At 40.1% G+C, this 16,535-nt stretch overlaps 1 protein-coding gene across 1 annotated transcript in view; it reads left to right on the forward strand.

Annotated features, from left to right (window-relative positions):
* ALG13 (ALG13 UDP-N-acetylglucosaminyltransferase subunit) overlaps positions 1-16,535 on the forward strand; it is a gene marked incomplete at its 5' end in the record, with an annotated part of 30,480 nt that overhangs the window by 6,161 nt on the left and 7,784 nt on the right. Inside the window, 18 exons of the mRNA XM_080365204.1 lie at positions 533-579; positions 1,499-1,571; positions 3,362-3,443; positions 3,797-3,977; positions 4,891-4,966; positions 5,678-5,786; positions 6,998-7,062; positions 7,959-8,059; positions 8,811-8,938; positions 9,646-9,883; positions 10,048-10,152; positions 10,365-10,521; positions 12,538-12,670; positions 13,144-13,179; positions 13,322-13,377; positions 14,000-14,062; positions 14,412-14,583; positions 15,832-15,954. Of these exons, the coding sequence (XP_080221330.1) occupies positions 533-579; positions 1,499-1,571; positions 3,362-3,443; positions 3,797-3,977; positions 4,891-4,966; positions 5,678-5,786; positions 6,998-7,062; positions 7,959-8,059; positions 8,811-8,938; positions 9,646-9,883; positions 10,048-10,152; positions 10,365-10,521; positions 12,538-12,670; positions 13,144-13,179; positions 13,322-13,377; positions 14,000-14,062; positions 14,412-14,583; positions 15,832-15,954 (1,945 nt within the window). The remainder of the gene's footprint in view (positions 1-532; positions 580-1,498; positions 1,572-3,361; positions 3,444-3,796; positions 3,978-4,890; positions 4,967-5,677; positions 5,787-6,997; positions 7,063-7,958; positions 8,060-8,810; positions 8,939-9,645; positions 9,884-10,047; positions 10,153-10,364; positions 10,522-12,537; positions 12,671-13,143; positions 13,180-13,321; positions 13,378-13,999; positions 14,063-14,411; positions 14,584-15,831; positions 15,955-16,535) is intronic.

Below are 16,535 nucleotides of genomic sequence, written 5' to 3' on the forward strand. Positions count from 1 at the left end.
GTTTGGGCTGGTGCAAAGGAGCAATCTGTGCACACTGGACAGTAAAGCTGAGGCCTCTTGTGGGCCTTATTCATAATTGCAATTCTTAAGAAGGGAAAAGTGATATATGTGGAGTGTTGCTTACATCAAATGTTTACCAGGCTTTGCAATCCTTTGCTTCTTTACCCCCAGATTCAAATACTGGAGTTCAAACTCCCATTTCTTTAGACTTTAACCAATAAGTATGGTGAACGCAGCAGTCTCTGAAACACATGTAATGTTTTTAAATTAAAAAAAAAAGGGTATTTTGTAAGAGTCACTGCCAGAATTAGCTCCATCTTATTTGGTAATCATGGCCATCCCATGTTGCAGATTCCGCTACCACCCACCCCAAAATCCTAGTATCTCAACTCTCAATGCATTGATCATTTGTTCTAACAAAGCTGAAGTACTAGAAAAGTATTCTACTAAAGTTACTGCTACAGACAGCTAGAACACAATTCTCTGTGTTGAAGACAGCTCTGCTATGTCATAATCTCATAATCTTGCATAGGAAACTGCTGGCCATCTGGAAATGAAGGCTTTATCAGTGATGTACAAGTAAGTGTTGTGTTGGGTTAAGTTTCACAGTGTTTTGGACTTAATGGTGTTTGGATTCTGGCCTCAAAACCTTTTATTTTTTGTTGAGATATTAATGCGTTAAACATGGTGAGAAATGCTACCCTAATGAAGTTACTTGAGCTAATACGTAAATGGGTGCCATCGCAGCCCTTGTTCTTATAGTGTGAATGAAGAGAAGCGTCAGTTTCCAGTGATGTTTATTTGTTATCTTTTTGCTAATGTTAAACTGTGAAGTCAAATGTTTCCTTCTAGTGGCTGAAGGATGGAAAACAGGAAAAAACAAGGAACTGTGTGTAGTAGGAACACTGTGTGGTAGTTATAAGCCTGACTAAAACTCATGTAGGTGTTCCTGAGAACTCCAGTAGTTAGGGGTACTTACCCTACTTCGTGTGTAAACCCTGATATTTATTTCAAAGGTAACATAAGTCTGCACAGGTGCTGCTGTCCTGTAACAAGTGGTCTGGCTTTCCAGTGGTAGAAGGAAGAACACTCCCTTTGCAGGCTCTTTCTGTTCGAGTACTGAAGGAACAAACTGAAGTTTTGCAAAAGTTACTAGTTTCCTGTCCGGAGGCTCTAATCCTTTTGCAGATGACTAAATCTCTGGGACTTAATTGCCACAGTGTCTGAGCACCCTGCCGTAAGCATAAGTACTTGACCTAATCTATGACTAAATATAATGGGTTTTCCCAGGTAATTTCCCGCCCCCCCCCCCCCCCCAAGATGGGTGGTAGTAGCTCATCTAGCTATTGCTGTATGATAGCGTTAATTTATCAGGAAAAGTATTTTCGTTGATTTTTCAACAGCAGATTCTCTTAAACAGCTCCCTGCAAACTTCTTCGTAACCTGGTTCTACTAAAAGTATGCTCTTTTAAGTCTTGTTTTGCTTCTGCTTACCTAGGCGAGACTTTATTCTGTACCGGTACCCTGCAAAGCCACCCACTTATGCTACAGACAATGGGTTTGAAGACAAGGTGAGAAGTAAGGCAACTTCCTACCCCTGAATACCTCCAGTCCCAATTAGTTGTAAACTGGAACTGAGATCTTGTAACTCCAGTGCTCTTGCATAGCTGAACAAAACCCCAAAACTGACTTCAGCTCATGGAAAAAACACCATGTTTGCACAATAGTTAACTCACTCAGTTGTAGCAGCATTGCTTCCCATCTGAGGGATGGATTGTCTGCTGTTCTCCTGCTAATCTTTTCTGCACTTCAGCTCATTATTCAAAAGATATTTAATTTTGGCAGGAAGAGGTGACATCACAATTCTGGAATATTCTCTTATGTTTCTGAAACCTCTTTTGGGTAAAAAAAAAAAAAAAAAAATTGGGTAAATTCCCAGTGGGCATTTGACTGATCTGACATGACAGGGTAGAATGAAGTATCTGGGTTGAGTTGAAGAGCAGAACAAGATACATTTATCATACTAGAGAATATGTTCTCCCCCCACCCCCGCTGCCTCTCTTTCTGAAGTCAGATGAGGTGTGCAGCTTTTCTTCCTGAAAAGGGGAAGTTAATGGGAATGGATTAATCTAACAAACAGATTCATTTCTATGACATACAAATGGAGCCCAGTTAAGAATGGGAGTTAATGGTACAGCTTATCTACAAAAGAATTACTGCTGGGGGCAAAAAGAAGGAACATAAGAAGTACTCTGTATTACCTCCTCTCTGATCCCTCTTGGTTTTTTCTGCAGTCGTGTAGATGTGCCCACACAATTATGTAGCTGGCTCAGGCATGATGCCAGTGAAGTTGCTGCAGTGTGGATTTTGGTATGGGCTATTATATTTGCCGTAATGGCTAGTCTGCTCTGAAATCTGTGCTGCTGCAGCTTGCTTCTCTGTTGGTTGGTATTACTGTCTTTGTTTATATGTGCTTCTTTCTTTTTCCATGTAGTTTCCTGCATAGCTTAATCTAATTCCAAAATGAATTAACTTTAAAGATCAGGCAGTGGGCTCTAAATGTGTGCTTGTCCTCAAAGGCTTTACCACCAGAGGTCTCATTAACTGTTGGCAGCTGTCTGTTATTAGACTGCTGTACAGGCAGCAGCTCTTTCTGGTGTTGCTCATTCTCACCGTGAGATGAGAGCTTGTGTTGGCAGAAGGCATAGCACACGCTGAATTAAGAGCCCTGGCATCCCAGTTCCTGCTGCTTCACTGGAAGCATCTTTGCTGGCAGTGTGCTGACAGCTGCCTAAGGGCGTCAGCCAGTTACGGTTGGCTGTGGTCACATGCCAAGATGCGGTTCGATGATAATATGTTTACTTGGTGTGTCAATGCATATGCTGCAAAAAGCATGCATCTTTTCAAAAGGCAGCATAATATTGCTTATTAAAAGCAAGGCTTTATTGAGGGTTAGAGAAGTAGATGCTCTTCTAGTCCCTCAGGTAGGGAAGGTGATGTGCCTTTGATACTTGGACAGTGTATCTCAGGAGTACTGCATTCGATGGCTTGTATTTATCTTAACTTGTGGTTTCAGAGGTAAGCTGGAAACAGACTATTATTTCATGTTTAATACAGCATGGTGTACGAATTGATAGTTTTTCTTTGTATAGCAGACAAACTTATTTAGAGACTTTACCTAAGATGCAGTTTAAAGGTGGTTCTACAGATTTTTCATATTTATGTTGAGAATATTTATTGTTTTCTTGATGATTTGGTGTCAACTCTAGAATGGAAGACTAATGTAGTCTTGAGCTAGGGTATCAAGTAGAAAGGTTTTACATCGTTACAGCCTTAAAGCCTTTTTTTATTATTTTCCCAGATTTTACTGTGTTGTTCCGGCAATGGCCATTATGACTCTGTGTACACAAAACAATTCCAGGAAAATGCTGCTATTTGCCAGGGTAAACTTGAAATCATTTTTCTATGGAAGAGAAATACGTGTTTTCATATGTTTATAGGCAATGTTCGTTTTGGTTTTCAGGGGCGGGGAGGAGAGATGGTAGCTCATTTATTGTATATTAATATACACACATTAATCTAGCTGTTAAGAGATGTACTGAACTAAATGACTTCCAGAAGTCTCTTCTTCCCACCTGAATCATTCTGTGATCCTCTCCTTAACTGAATTTAATACAGCTAGGGCCTTGTTAACAGTAGTTAATATCTGAAAAAATGCTTACCTTGAAAACTGCAGCAGTTCTTATGGATCTGGTATTATCTTAATTTGGTTTGAGCTTTGTGTTGATTTGTTTAGCTGTATTATATGAGATCCTATACAAAGATGTGTTTGGCATGGATGAGGAAGAATTGAGGTCTGCAGTGGAGGTGTTTCGAAGTGGATCCAAGAAGAACAGAAACAGTGGCTCTGTAGGAAATGAGGATTCAAACTTTGATTGTCTTCATGAAAAAGTATCCAGAAATCCATCAGAAAAGAGGTAGTATTTTGGGAAGGGTATGTGCTAAAAAGGGAAGCAAAAATAATTTAAAACCTTGCAAAGGGCAACTTTTCTAAGGTTCTTTGAATGTTTGTTGGATATTACCTCTTTTTTCCTATCTCATGATACAAACAAAGTTGAAGTATATTGCAGAAGAGTGTGCTTTCCCTTGAGCTGGGAAGTGTCATGTAATTGAACATTCTCTGCTGCTGGCTATGTTGTAGTTGCATGTTATTCTATAAAATGACAGCTTGCTTGTAAATAAAATTGTTACTTATATAATCAGAATATCTTTTTTAGTGAGAAACTGTTACTACTTTTCTAAGCCTTTATAGCTCTGCAGAGGCAAGTGCATTGAAAAAATGAGCTCTGCTTTATTTTCTTTTTTGTCATTTTTAAAGGAATCTGACCTCAAACAGACAATTAAATGGTGGCATTATTCAAGCCCGGATCACTGGGGATAAGAGGAACAGGCAGAACGTACCTCCGGAAACCCTCATATCCCATGTTGTCCCAGTTACTAGAAAGGGTGAAAGGCTTGAGGAATGCCTCTGACCATTACAAAATGCTTTTGCAGATGACATTGGTTTCACAGGACTTAGAACAGGGTGTCTTGTTGTATTTGACAGTGCAAGAGTTTAATCAGCCAGTGGGATCATCTTCATCCTTTCCTTAATGCAAGCAGTAGCCCTCATTAGGGGTGGGTGTTGGAACAGGTAAAGGTCATCATGTTCTTGAAACTAGGAAAAGGGTTGTCCTGTGCTGCATCGTGGCCACAGCCAGTGTTTAAGAAAAAAATTGCCACTTGATGGCACCATGGTGCTTTTTCAGATCCTACGAAGAGTTGGTTGATTTTAATCCTAGCTAGAAATTATGCATTGTATCTTTTGTAACCTTATTTTCAATTACTTAGAGTGGACGACTGGGAAGGCAATGATACTGACAATCCACAGGAAGATAAGTTCAAACAAGGCATTGAAGAAGAAAAGGTTTGTCAGTTAGGGAAGAATTCCTTATGGTGGCTTTTTGTTGTTCTATGATGTTACCCTTGTTAGGGCTAAAACCCTCTTTTCCACTTCCTTTAAAAATCAGTTTCTGTGAAGTGGGTGTCTTATTTCTTCCATCTGCTTGCCTTTTGGTATTGCCCATGAGTTTCTATTAAATCGGATAAGTCTTTTTCCTTTCTGAGATCCTCTTGTTCTTCTCTAGCTAATTTTTTTTCCCACCTCCTCAAAGATGAAGCTTAGCAGATGTTTCCTGGTCCACTGTTTGTTTTTCCCAGAAATGGTTTGAATCAGTCAGTTTTGTTTTGAACACAGTATAAATCACTTTGAAACACTTTTAGAAACTTTAGAAACCTGGTTTCAGATATAATGACTAAAATTCCCATCAACTTTTGAAGCTGTGGCTTCGTTGGTCTGGTTAGCTTCCTTTGATTCTTTTTGAGTAAAGAACATCCCAAATGTTACTCTGGAGCCAGTGCGTTTCTAACCTTTCCAAAGCCTGCTCAGCTTCTGAATGCCTAAACATGTTTTGATATTCTTGAGCTTTAGTTTTTAGGCAAATACAGCTGAAGTGAAAGTTTCTGGAAAATAGTGTGTGTACATCTTAAAATGGTCCACAGATGCTGGCAAGGATAGAGACTGTGCTGAACACGTTAAATGCACTTGTTAATGCTAGATTTTGACTTTTGTTTTTAGCCTCCAGAAAATCCATCAAAGATGCCTGTTCCTTATAAAGTGCTAAAGGCACTGGACCCTGAGATCTATCGAAATGTGGAGTTTGATGTTTGGCTGGACAGCAGAAAAGGTATCTTTAAAAAGGGGAAAACAAACCACTCTTTCTGTACAAGGCTCAATGTTTAATTTATGAATCTGAGGTCTATGTCACCTGTTCTGTCACAGCTGAAATGCGTGAAGGATAATGGATACCAGCAGATACTTGTAGCTCATACATCTTGCTAGTAGCCGGCTTCTTGGCTTTATTTCAGAGTACAAGATACACTGCTTCTGACACTGTATAATGGTGAGAAGTTTGCTAAAAAATTGACCTCTGCTACTTAATGACTATAATATAGGTAATACGAACTCAAAGCAGAGTACAGAACTCTGTGTTACCATTCTGTTGTCTTGGACATCATTCAGATTTGAGAGTGTTTTGTTGCAGCATATGTGCAAGGACTAATGCTTTTTAAAGCACGATTTTGGCTTCAGATTTGTATAATAATTGAGATCTCAAATTTAGCATTGAGATCTGTCAAATGAGATGAGTTTTTTCTTGCTTCCCAGCTCTTCTGGGCTTGAACATTCTGGAGAGATTTCATGGTCTCTGTGGCTTGGGATAGGTTGCTGCTTCTTGGCATACACTATGGCTGATCTGTAAAGCAAGAAGTTACCAAGAAAGAAAAGTTCTAAAGTGGTGTTTGATATCTGACCCAAAGTGCTTTGCATACTAAAGAACACCAGCATTTTACAACTGCATAAGCAGTAATGAGGGTCATTAAAATTCTTGGAACAGTGTATAGTAACTAATTATCTATGTAGAGTACTGACATGCAGAGAATCCAGGCAAGGAATGGAGAGAAAAGCCTACTGAAATCTAGCAGCCAGGAGACTTTAGGCAATGTTAGTTTTTCCTGGATAACATCTCGGTTTTGCCAAGTGCCACCAGTACTCTGGCAAGACAAGTCATGTCCAACATTCTTAATACCAGGATTGGTATTACATGCAGGATTAACTTGCTGCTATCACAAAAGACATTGTAGTATTGAAGTAGTAGTGCTGTAACTGCATTATCTGGATGTTATTGATCTCCTGTGACTTAGCCTGGTTATGGTCTATTACAGGAACATCTACAGTTACTTTGCCATTATTATGGGGAATGTTTGATGCATAGAAAATGTGTAACTCGGCCTATAATTTGTAGTTGGATGTTGTCATGAAGTACTTGTAGGATACTTGAAGAAAGAACAGTAGTTCAAAGGCTTTTTCCTTTTTATTTATTTATTCATTTATTTTTAGAGCTTCAAAAAGCTGACTACATGGTGTTTGCTGGGAGACAGTACTATTTAGGAGACAAGTGTCAGGTTAGTACTTAAAGGAGACTCAGTTGTGAAATTATTAAAACTGTTTCAAATGGAGTGTGGTAAGCCATAAAATCATTTGACTTCATAGATTTTTCCAAGGCTTTTCTCATTCTCTTGTAGCTATTAATCTGACTTTCTTTTTAATTTATTACTAAAATCTACCTTTAAGCATTGGGTAGCATGAAGGAAAAGCTGCTTGGAAAGACATTGTGAACCAGTGACATATGTTCTGTGAGTGTGGAACTTCCAGACCAAGAGCTCAAAATGCAGAGGGTGTGCATTTGAGGTAGTTTTCTATTAGATTTTCAGTGGGGGTCAGCAACAAGTCTGGACAGTCTTCTGCTTAACAGTAATGTAGCAAATATTTTTATAAAATAGAAAGGTAAGAGCTAAAAAGGGAGGAATAACATGATCTGGTCAGGATGCTGAAAGGAAGGGCAGCTTTGTTTGTATTCCAATGTTGTATGTAGTGAGGGCTTTTTTTTTTATTGTTGTTTGAGGTAGTGCTGATGATTCACTCTGACTTATTTCTGGCTGAGCAGAGCTTTACTTCCCAATTTCCTGTTTTATCTTCTGTTCTCCTCAAGTTTTTAAATAGCAGTCTTCCTTGGTACTTACCTGCTTGGCACAGTATATAAAAATAAGTTAGAAAGCAGGTATCTTCTTAGCTCTCAGTCACTCACAAGAGTGACTTCCCCCACCCCCCCTGGCCCTTCTTCCCTGAAGTTAGTACAGTGCTTTTTATTTTGCTTGTTATTTTGAAGACTTATTTGAGATTCCGGGGCCAACTTGGTGCCATAGGAGCAGCCTTTGTTGTTAGTGGTTTGTAGACAGTATTTTGAATGCGCTGGTGATAGACTTTGGCTTTTTTAGAGCTTCCCTTGCTCTCTCTCCAGGTACGTCTGGAGCCAGGAGGTAAGTACTACAATGCTCACATCCAGGAAGTTGGACAGGATGGCAACACATTGACTGTATTCGTTGAGGAGCTGGCAGAAAAGTAAGCAGTTTGGTGATGACTTCATGCTTGAACTTTCTGTTTGAGTTTGTATATTCACAGATGCTTAAAATAGGATTAAGATACTTCGGAAAGAAAAAAGAACCTAGGCTTTTAAAGTGAGGCTTTGCTTCCTACTTGGTTGTCGCTCTTCAAATAGAATGTTGCAGGAGATTTTTTCTCTTGGATTTCTGATGACCAAACCCATTATTGTAATGCTTTCTGTGAAATCTTGCTGCTCTTTCTTTTCTGGAATGTGAAAGTTGTCTTTGCAGTTTGGGCTTAGTTCGTGGATAGCACATTACCCTTTGCTGTTGGTTTCTCTATAGAGTTTTTATGTTGTACCCAAACAACTAAGTAATTGGTAGTTCTGGTGAGTCTAATTACTTTCTCCACCTTGCTGTTCAAAGCATTTGCTCTCCTCCAAACCTAGAATTCAACTTGATGACATACTGCAGAAATTCTATGTTGTTAAAATGCTTTCAGGTGTACTGCTGAAGGCATACAAATGCAGGGAAGAACGAACCAGGAAGTCAATAGTGTTGAGACTAAATCTAGCTTTATTAATAAACAACTAACAGTAATGTGTGCTTGGTGTCAGAGAAAAATTTTTTTTTTTTTATTTCTACAAGCTCCCTACACTCTTAAGTTTGTGGGGTTTTCTATTTTCTTTTTAGTGTTGCTTCAGCTTATGTTGTGCGGTTATGTTTAGTGTATCCTTGTGGCGGTGCTAACATCAGTGTTCTTCATGTAGGCACACAATCCCTTTCACAAACTTAAAACCAGTGACACAGGTGGCGCCCGTCTTTGCTTGGAATATGGTTCCCAGCCGAAAAGGAGGAACCTATCAGAAAATAACAGGTGGATACTTCTCAGGAATAGGTTTGTACAAGGTTTCCACAAACATTCCTTCCTTTGGAGCTGGGGGTAGTGGGGGGGACACTCATGACAGTTTTAACAGTAGCAGTCTGGATATTGGAAGTGACTTAATTCAGCCTGTGATATAAAGCTTGGTCGCTGCAGGGATTTGATGTCAAGTGATTCTTCAGAGGGATGAATTTGCCCTTGCAAAAGAGCAAATCCATTGAAAATACATTGCAAATCTGGTATTGCTCAAAATTGTCAAAAAGAAAGTTGGCACCCAAGAACCATGCATAGAAACTGGGTCTGTGAACCAAAAACTTTGTATGATTTGGCCTTAGCAGAGATGCATGGACAGGTTAGGGCTTCCCCAGCCAATTAAATATGGATTGTATTTGTTTAATTTAGGGAATATTTTTAAAATAAATAAATGCAGCCTTCATAAATAGTTTTTAACACAGAGTACTGGTTTGATCAGCTGAAGTTGGGAAGGTGTTCCCATGTGAGATGCTTGTATTCTGCTTGTAATTTAGAATGCCCACTTGGGCCTTCAAAATAAGGGTCTGAAATTTACATACTTAAAATGTACTTGTCCTGGGATAGGTCATTGCCTCATTCTTTTCTGTGTGTCCAAATACTGACTCTTCTCAAATGGTAAGGAGAACGTAGCTCCGGAGTCAGCTTTTAAGGTGTAAATCTATCTTTTCTGTCCTCAACTGAAACTACAGAAATGGATATGAAAACACGGAAGAGAATGCTTAAGAAAGTTCGTGGAAAGGAAGTCTTTATGACTGTGACTTATAGTAGGGGTCAGCCAGTTCTTCCACCCCGGCTCCAGCACCATGTTTCTTCGGGGCGCTCTCCTCCAGTTCACTGCTCACAGGGTGGTGGAAACATGGTGCCTTATGAACCCTACCATCCTCAGAATCCTCCTCAAAGACATAACCGTGGATTTGGGATGCCAAGGTACGAAGCCTTGAAAACCTGTCTTGAGATCACTGCTTGTTTTCTGTTCATTCTTGCTGCAGACTAGTCAGGAGAGACTTTGTGCTATTGAGTAGGTAAAACTACAGTGAGTTCCATCTGAGAGGCACTTCCTGGTAATTGCACCTTTTGCCCTTTAAACTTAGGGGATCTGCCCGATTTATAAACAGGCACAACATGGTTGGCCCTCAAATAGCATTCTACCCCAGTCCAGGAAAGAGATGCTATGAGAATTTCTCCTGCAGGTCCTGGTAAGTGAATACAAACCTCTTTACGAAACCTTGCTCTAAACGAGTTGGGGAGGATGGTGGTGTGCGGAGGGCTGAGTCGGCTGTCAGTGGCACAGCATGAAGCAGCAGATTTATTGGGCCTCTCCAAAAAGAACTGAGTTCAAACTGAGCAATGAAAGCAAGGTGGGACTGCAGCTGGTGGTGATTCTTGACCTCCTCTCGTGTTTCTAAAGCTCCTACAGCCGTAGCCGCCGCCAGCTGCAGTGTGTGAATAAGGAGTGTCAGTACGGGTTTGTCCCAGGGAATGGAGAGGAGCCTCGGGGACCCGAAGAAACGATAACTTTCTATGAAATTGAACGAGAGGACAGCGCTGCTTTTCCTGCTTTACCAGTAAGTTATGAAAATGTGGTGTGTGAAAATCTCAGGGGGTGGGTGATGTGGGGGGAAAGCTGTACAAATGCGCAGCACTTCTTAACCTAAATACACAGCAGCTTGTTGCTTTCTAGCAGTGAATGTGTTTTTGAGAAGGGAAGGCTCAAATGAGTCTAGGTCCAGTAAAACCTGCTTAAAACTTCAGTTTTTCTAAAATGTTCCCCCTTTTTTGTCCCTCCTCTCACCACAGAACTTGGTTTTGCTTTAGTATATTTTCATGAAAGTAGGGTAACATTTCTCCTTTCTGTTGCAGTTTGAAAACAAAAAATATCCTTTCCTACTGTGGATGTTTGTCTAGCACTAAATACTGTGGGAGAAAGCTTTTCACTTGTTTGCCACACTGTAATTTATCATATATTTAACTAGATTCAGAAACTATTGTATAGTGATAGCCTGGATTGTTGCTATGAATTTATACTTGTGATGTTTTGGGCTAGCATGTTGTTCCTGAAACAGTTTCTTCTGCTACAGAAACAGGAGAAAATTCCAAATGTAGACTTCTCTTAAAACAGTTTTTGTGTTGGGTTGTAGTTAGTGGCACAGTGTGTTCTTAATAAAATAAAAAAGTAATAAGTAATAAATATTTTCCTTTTATTTGTAGTCTAAGCCTAGTACAAAGCTGGGAATACTACAAAAAAATCAATCGATACCTAGGTTTCTCAATGGGAAAGCAGATCTTTATTTTTTTTAAAGAAAACCCTCGTAGGTCTGAATTTCTTTTTACTGTGTTGAGGCAGTTAACTTAAACAAATGTTATATTTAAATGAGAGAGGGAACCTGCTCAGGGCTGTTTCAGCAGCCGCCATTTTTTAATTTGTCCTTTTGCTAGCTCTGTAATCTTTGCTCTGATTTTCCTCCCAAGAGTGTAAAGAAGTAAGGACAGATTGTCCTGCAATTTTTTTTCCTGAGATGAAACCAATGTAGTTTACTAGCTTTTCCTCCTCCCCATTGCTAAACTATACACCTGCAGCTCCTAATGAGTATTTTTTCATTTTCATTCAGTGACTTTGTTATTGTCAATGCCAAAGCCTTTTCTCTGTCTGTTCCTTGTCTTGTTTAGTAAAGGAATATAACATTTCCTGGGGAAAGATGCATCTCGCAGAAAACTCTGCCATCCTACTAGAGGCCTGGTGGGAGAATCTTCTGACCACCTCTGCTTCAACCTTGGAAATCTTACAAGCCTCTCTGAGCACTTTATCGATCTCATACTCACCATGTCTTCTGAGGAGAATTTTGAGTCTCACCTTAGCCATCACTAAAGAGTGAATCAACTTCTTTTACTCAAGCATCTCAATCCTATAGTCCTACTTCAGAGAACTCTATATTTTAAATTGTGGTGCAGCCAAGGACTGACTTCAATGCAAAGACAAAGGGCATGTGAAGTGTTAAGAGTCCTGTGGGAAACCTTGATGGGTGCTGCTTTCCAAAAGAGTCAGGCTTGCATGCGTGGGTGAAGTTAGTGCAGGCAGTGGTGTCTATGCCAGCAGCTGCCCATGGGTTTCACTAGTTGTGACTAAAGATAACAGGTTTTTTCATGATAATTAAAGTATTTGGGTGAACTGATTGGCTGGTGATGCAGTGGGAGTGCTCCAGGATGAGGAACACAGGAGTATTTTGGGGATAGCAGTCTTAGCTGTTGTCTGGGGTCTGCTCCTTCCTTTAAAGCTTTGTTTGAGCTTGAGATAAAGCTGGCTAAGTTTTGGGAGGGAGCAGCTTGACTGTATGGCATAGTACAGTAGCAGGTCTTCAAAAATTACTTTAAGCATGCTAGGCAGAGCAAAAGGTGAAGAAGTGTGTCCACAACTGTGTTGCCACAGTCGAGGCACATAGGAATGGACACACATGGTAATTCTATTAAGTTTTGGTTGCAGCAAGATTGGTCTGCCAGCCTGTTTCTACTGTGCGTGTGTGTATGTAGAGCATGGAAAGAGTTTAAACTATTTCTAAATACACACTTTTGACTTTGCTTTTTAGAGCGAAGGTAGCCCTGCTCCTGTTGTTCATGGTCGACCAGGATTTTGGTTAGCAGGAAGAGGCCCAAGCTCTGCTCCACCTAACAAGCAGACCCTGAATTCCTCAGAGGAGGAAGAGGAAACAACCGAAAATGGTGAGTTCTTAAAGGATTAGTGGGTGAAAAGAAAATACAAGTTTAGAAGATCCTCCATATGCTTTTGATTGTCAGAGTAGGTTCCTTACCTCTCCTTAATACCTGTTTATTGCAAGTTTGAATATGTGTGTAAGCACGTTGTTTTTCTTTGTTGTCTGATAGAAATGTGTTACTTCTGTTTAACTTGCTACACCATCACCCTTGTGATTGTGTAGATCTGTAAAAAACCAAGTTGCTCCTTAAAAAAATGCATGCTGTAAATTTGGAAATGGCAACATTGATACTTGGTGGAATAACAAAATGAGAGAAACACTCAAGATACAGTACCTCTTCTGCACAAAACAAGATGATACTGAAAGCAGCACATTAATGCATGTACTGAAGTGTAGTGGTGGTAACTTCAGCTTTAGGCTTTTTTGTTTGTGGTTTGTTTGGTTTTTTTCTGAATCAGTTTCCTGGTCTCTCCCTTGTAGGGAAATTTCATGAGGAATATATCTATGCACCTCCAGGTAAGTAAAACTTTAGTCTTTACTGCGAGAACACTCAGTGAATGTAATGCACTCATTATGACCTTTTTATAAGTTTCTGAAGGATTAGAATTCTACTTGTTTGGTTGGGGTTTTTTTTATTAATTTTGCCTGTACTCTCCAGATCCTGACTGTGAAACTGCAGCAGTATTTAGTTCAGCAGAATCTACAGCAAACTTGGTAAGCTTTAGTTGCTGTCTGTTCAGATTAGGAACCCTTGAAGTGTGTGGCATTCTTCATAGAAACTGTCCTTGGATGCATGCTTAACATAGGAGGTCAGAGACTTCTTTTGGAAGAAAGGAATGATAGTTTCATTTATATATTCATCCCCCCTTTCCCTCCCTGAATGGTAAGGGTTTTATCTGAGTCTGCAAGTACAGTCTAAATTGTACTAGCTATATTAATGATTTTCCAGCTTCCTCCCTGCAAAGGGAAAGTGTGTATGAGTGCTGTTTACTACTTTTGCTGCTCCATACAGCACTTGTTTTTACCCTTCAAGTCCTATTCCAGTTAGTCTTATTCCTCCACTGTGGGATTAGAGAGGTTTCACCTCTGATAGAACTGACTTTGGAGTATTGTCTTTTTGTAATCTGAAACTAAATCTTTAGTTACCTAGTGGTCTGCAGTGGGTATGAAAGCCAGTCCTGTGCATGTTGGAATAAAACTGCTTTTACTTGAGTTACAAACAGTCCTGTGTGTGTGTGTGTAGTTCATAAATAAAAAAAATTAGGGGTGTGGCATGTGTGCCTTGTGACTACTTTGCCTTTTAAATGGTTCATGTTTTGCTTTGGAATCCCTTCAGGATGAAGGGACTGTTTCCGCGTCGCCTCAGAATGGAGTGGCTTCCTACAGCTATCACCAGAAGGTAGTATCTAGTACTTTGTGGTAAACCCACGGGGGAATGGCTGCTCTGCCTGCTTAGTGTCAGTTTGTGGGGTCTCTCTACCTGCCCCTTACAGCATCTTGTAGCAAAGAATACGATTCCCTATAAATCTAAGCAAAGCAGAAGGGTGAGAAGATGCCTTGCAGATGTCCACAACTCTAAACTGGTATTTTCAAGCCAATTTTTAGAGAACGTGGCTAGTTAGCTGCTGTTACAGCTAGGACTTCCAAAATGCATTTGTGACATGAGATTTGTTGAACAATGTGGTATTTCCGTAGGTGTTGTCAAAACCAGTTTTGGAGGCAGTCTGACTACTGTGGCTCTCTTCCAGGTGATGGTGAACTCTGCAGCAATCTCAACCTCCACAGGTGTTTATACTGCTCCAGCTACAGGCTTCTCCTCCAGTTCTGCTGCCTCCACTCCAGCCAGTGCCACAACAGCAATTCCCCCACAAACAGCAGTTCAGCCAGTCACAGTATCTCCCCTTTCTGCAGGGAGGCCAGGTAGAGTGCGCACACTGCAGCTGTAGACTTGGGTGTCTTCTGGTTTTGGTTACAACTTCATTCCCCATTTTTTTTCCTACATCTCAAAGACAAATATTAAGTCTTTTTTTTAAAAAAAAAAAAAACACGTCACTTTCTTTGGCTTAAAATGACTTAGTTGTAACTTCAGTGCTGACTTCTTGCTTTCATGTTTTGAAGGGGACAGCTGCCCCTGAATTGGCATGGCAATCAGAGTTCTGTGCTTTGTGTTCTCTCCTTGTCGTCTTTAGCCATCAACGCCAAGTATTCTGCTAAAAAGTTCTTTTCAGAAGGCAGAAGCTCCCTTCACCCTCTATTTCCTGCAGTTAAAAATTTCCTCTTGAGTTGAGATACTGGTCCTGAGACTTTACTGTCCCCTCCAAAAGACTAACTGGCTGCAATGGTTCAGGATCCACACAAATGTCTGATTCATTTTTGTGGCCCTTAGGTTCTGTGCTTAGTTATTTCTGTGCAAGGAGATCAAAATTGTGATTTGTCAAGTGGTGCACTTACCTGTATCTACTTTGTTCTTGTGAAATGTTAAGAAAATTTTTTTTCCCTTATTATAGAGAGGACTTTTCATGTTTTCTGTAATACTTCATTTAGCATCCAAAAAACTATCGCCCGTCAATTCTGCTCAATTCAGTCTCCCTTTTTGTTATTTTTTTCCTTGTTTTGTTTCTTCCCGTTCTGCATGAGAGTTTAGTCAGCAGAGTTCTCTAGCTGTCTACTCGCTGATGCCATTACAAATAACCTGCTGGTGTGTTAGAGTTGTGGGCCACCTAATGAATATTTAACAGTAGTCTGTCCAAATTATTTTTATCCTTGAATATCTTGAACCTTCCCCTATATTTGTGGGTTTATTGTCACACTTCTGGTTACCTGAAGTGATTAGTCTGTTCCCTGTTGTTCTAGGACAGACAGTTATGTAAGGAAAGTCTGGCCTGCCTTCTAGTATGAAGAAGCGATTGAAAAAGACATCTATCTGAACTGGGTTATGAAGCTTGCAGATAGACATATGGTTAAGGCTTGTGCAATTAGAACCTTCCCATCTGGTTTTAAGATTTCTTCTGGACATCTTTTAAAGTGACTACTAAAGAGAACTTTGTTAAAGCTTGAATTTAGGGGCAGTAAGATAATAAGTGCATGCTTAATTGTGTAATTCAGCATCTTGCTCATTTGACGTGCCATTGCAAATTTGACTTGACTTTAGTTTCCTTCTGATTGTAGCAGTTTCTTCGGTGCCGTTCCCAGTTTATTCAGCTCCTCTTCCTCCAGTTAGTGAGGTGGGAGAAGCTGGTGCCATTCTTCCACCTTATTCTTGTGATCCCAGTGGCAGTGATCTGCCTCGAGGTAATGATGGTATTTTGTGCTTTTACCACTGCTGTTGCTCTTCGGCACACTTCTGATTTGTGTTCTCCATGGAAACTTAACAGAATACCTATAGTGAGAAAAAAGGGCTCTTTGCAGCTTGCAGGGAGTGAGAAATAATATGGATGCTTACACTAAAAATGTTTTTAATTCCCAGTTCTGAATAGCAAGTTCGTATCTGACTCAAAAACGGGATTACTGCAGCTTTAGACAGTGTCCCAAAGAAATGAATACCAAGGCAGAGGGTGCTTGGTCTATGTCATACTTGTTCTTGGTGGAGTAATCATTTTTCCGGTAGCTGATTGAAATACACGCAAATCTTTGTATTCATAAAATGGTGCTGTTGCACAGTTCAGCGGTACATTGTGTGGCTTTCCTGTATGGCTCCAAGATGTCATTCTGTGGTATCACAAACCGGGGATAAAGTGTAGGGCCATCTTCCGCAGGGGCATAGCATTTTCATATACTGTCATTAATTTTAACAGTGTTTAAGGTATATTTCAGCTATTAAGCGACAAACATAGAACCCACTAGCAAAGAGCTCAGAAATGGCTTTCAGTTTT

The sequence above is a fragment of the Falco punctatus genome, assembly GCF_963210335.1.
Source record: "Falco punctatus genome assembly, chromosome: 15".
Lineage (NCBI taxonomy): Eukaryota > Metazoa > Chordata > Aves > Falconiformes > Falconidae > Falco > Falco punctatus.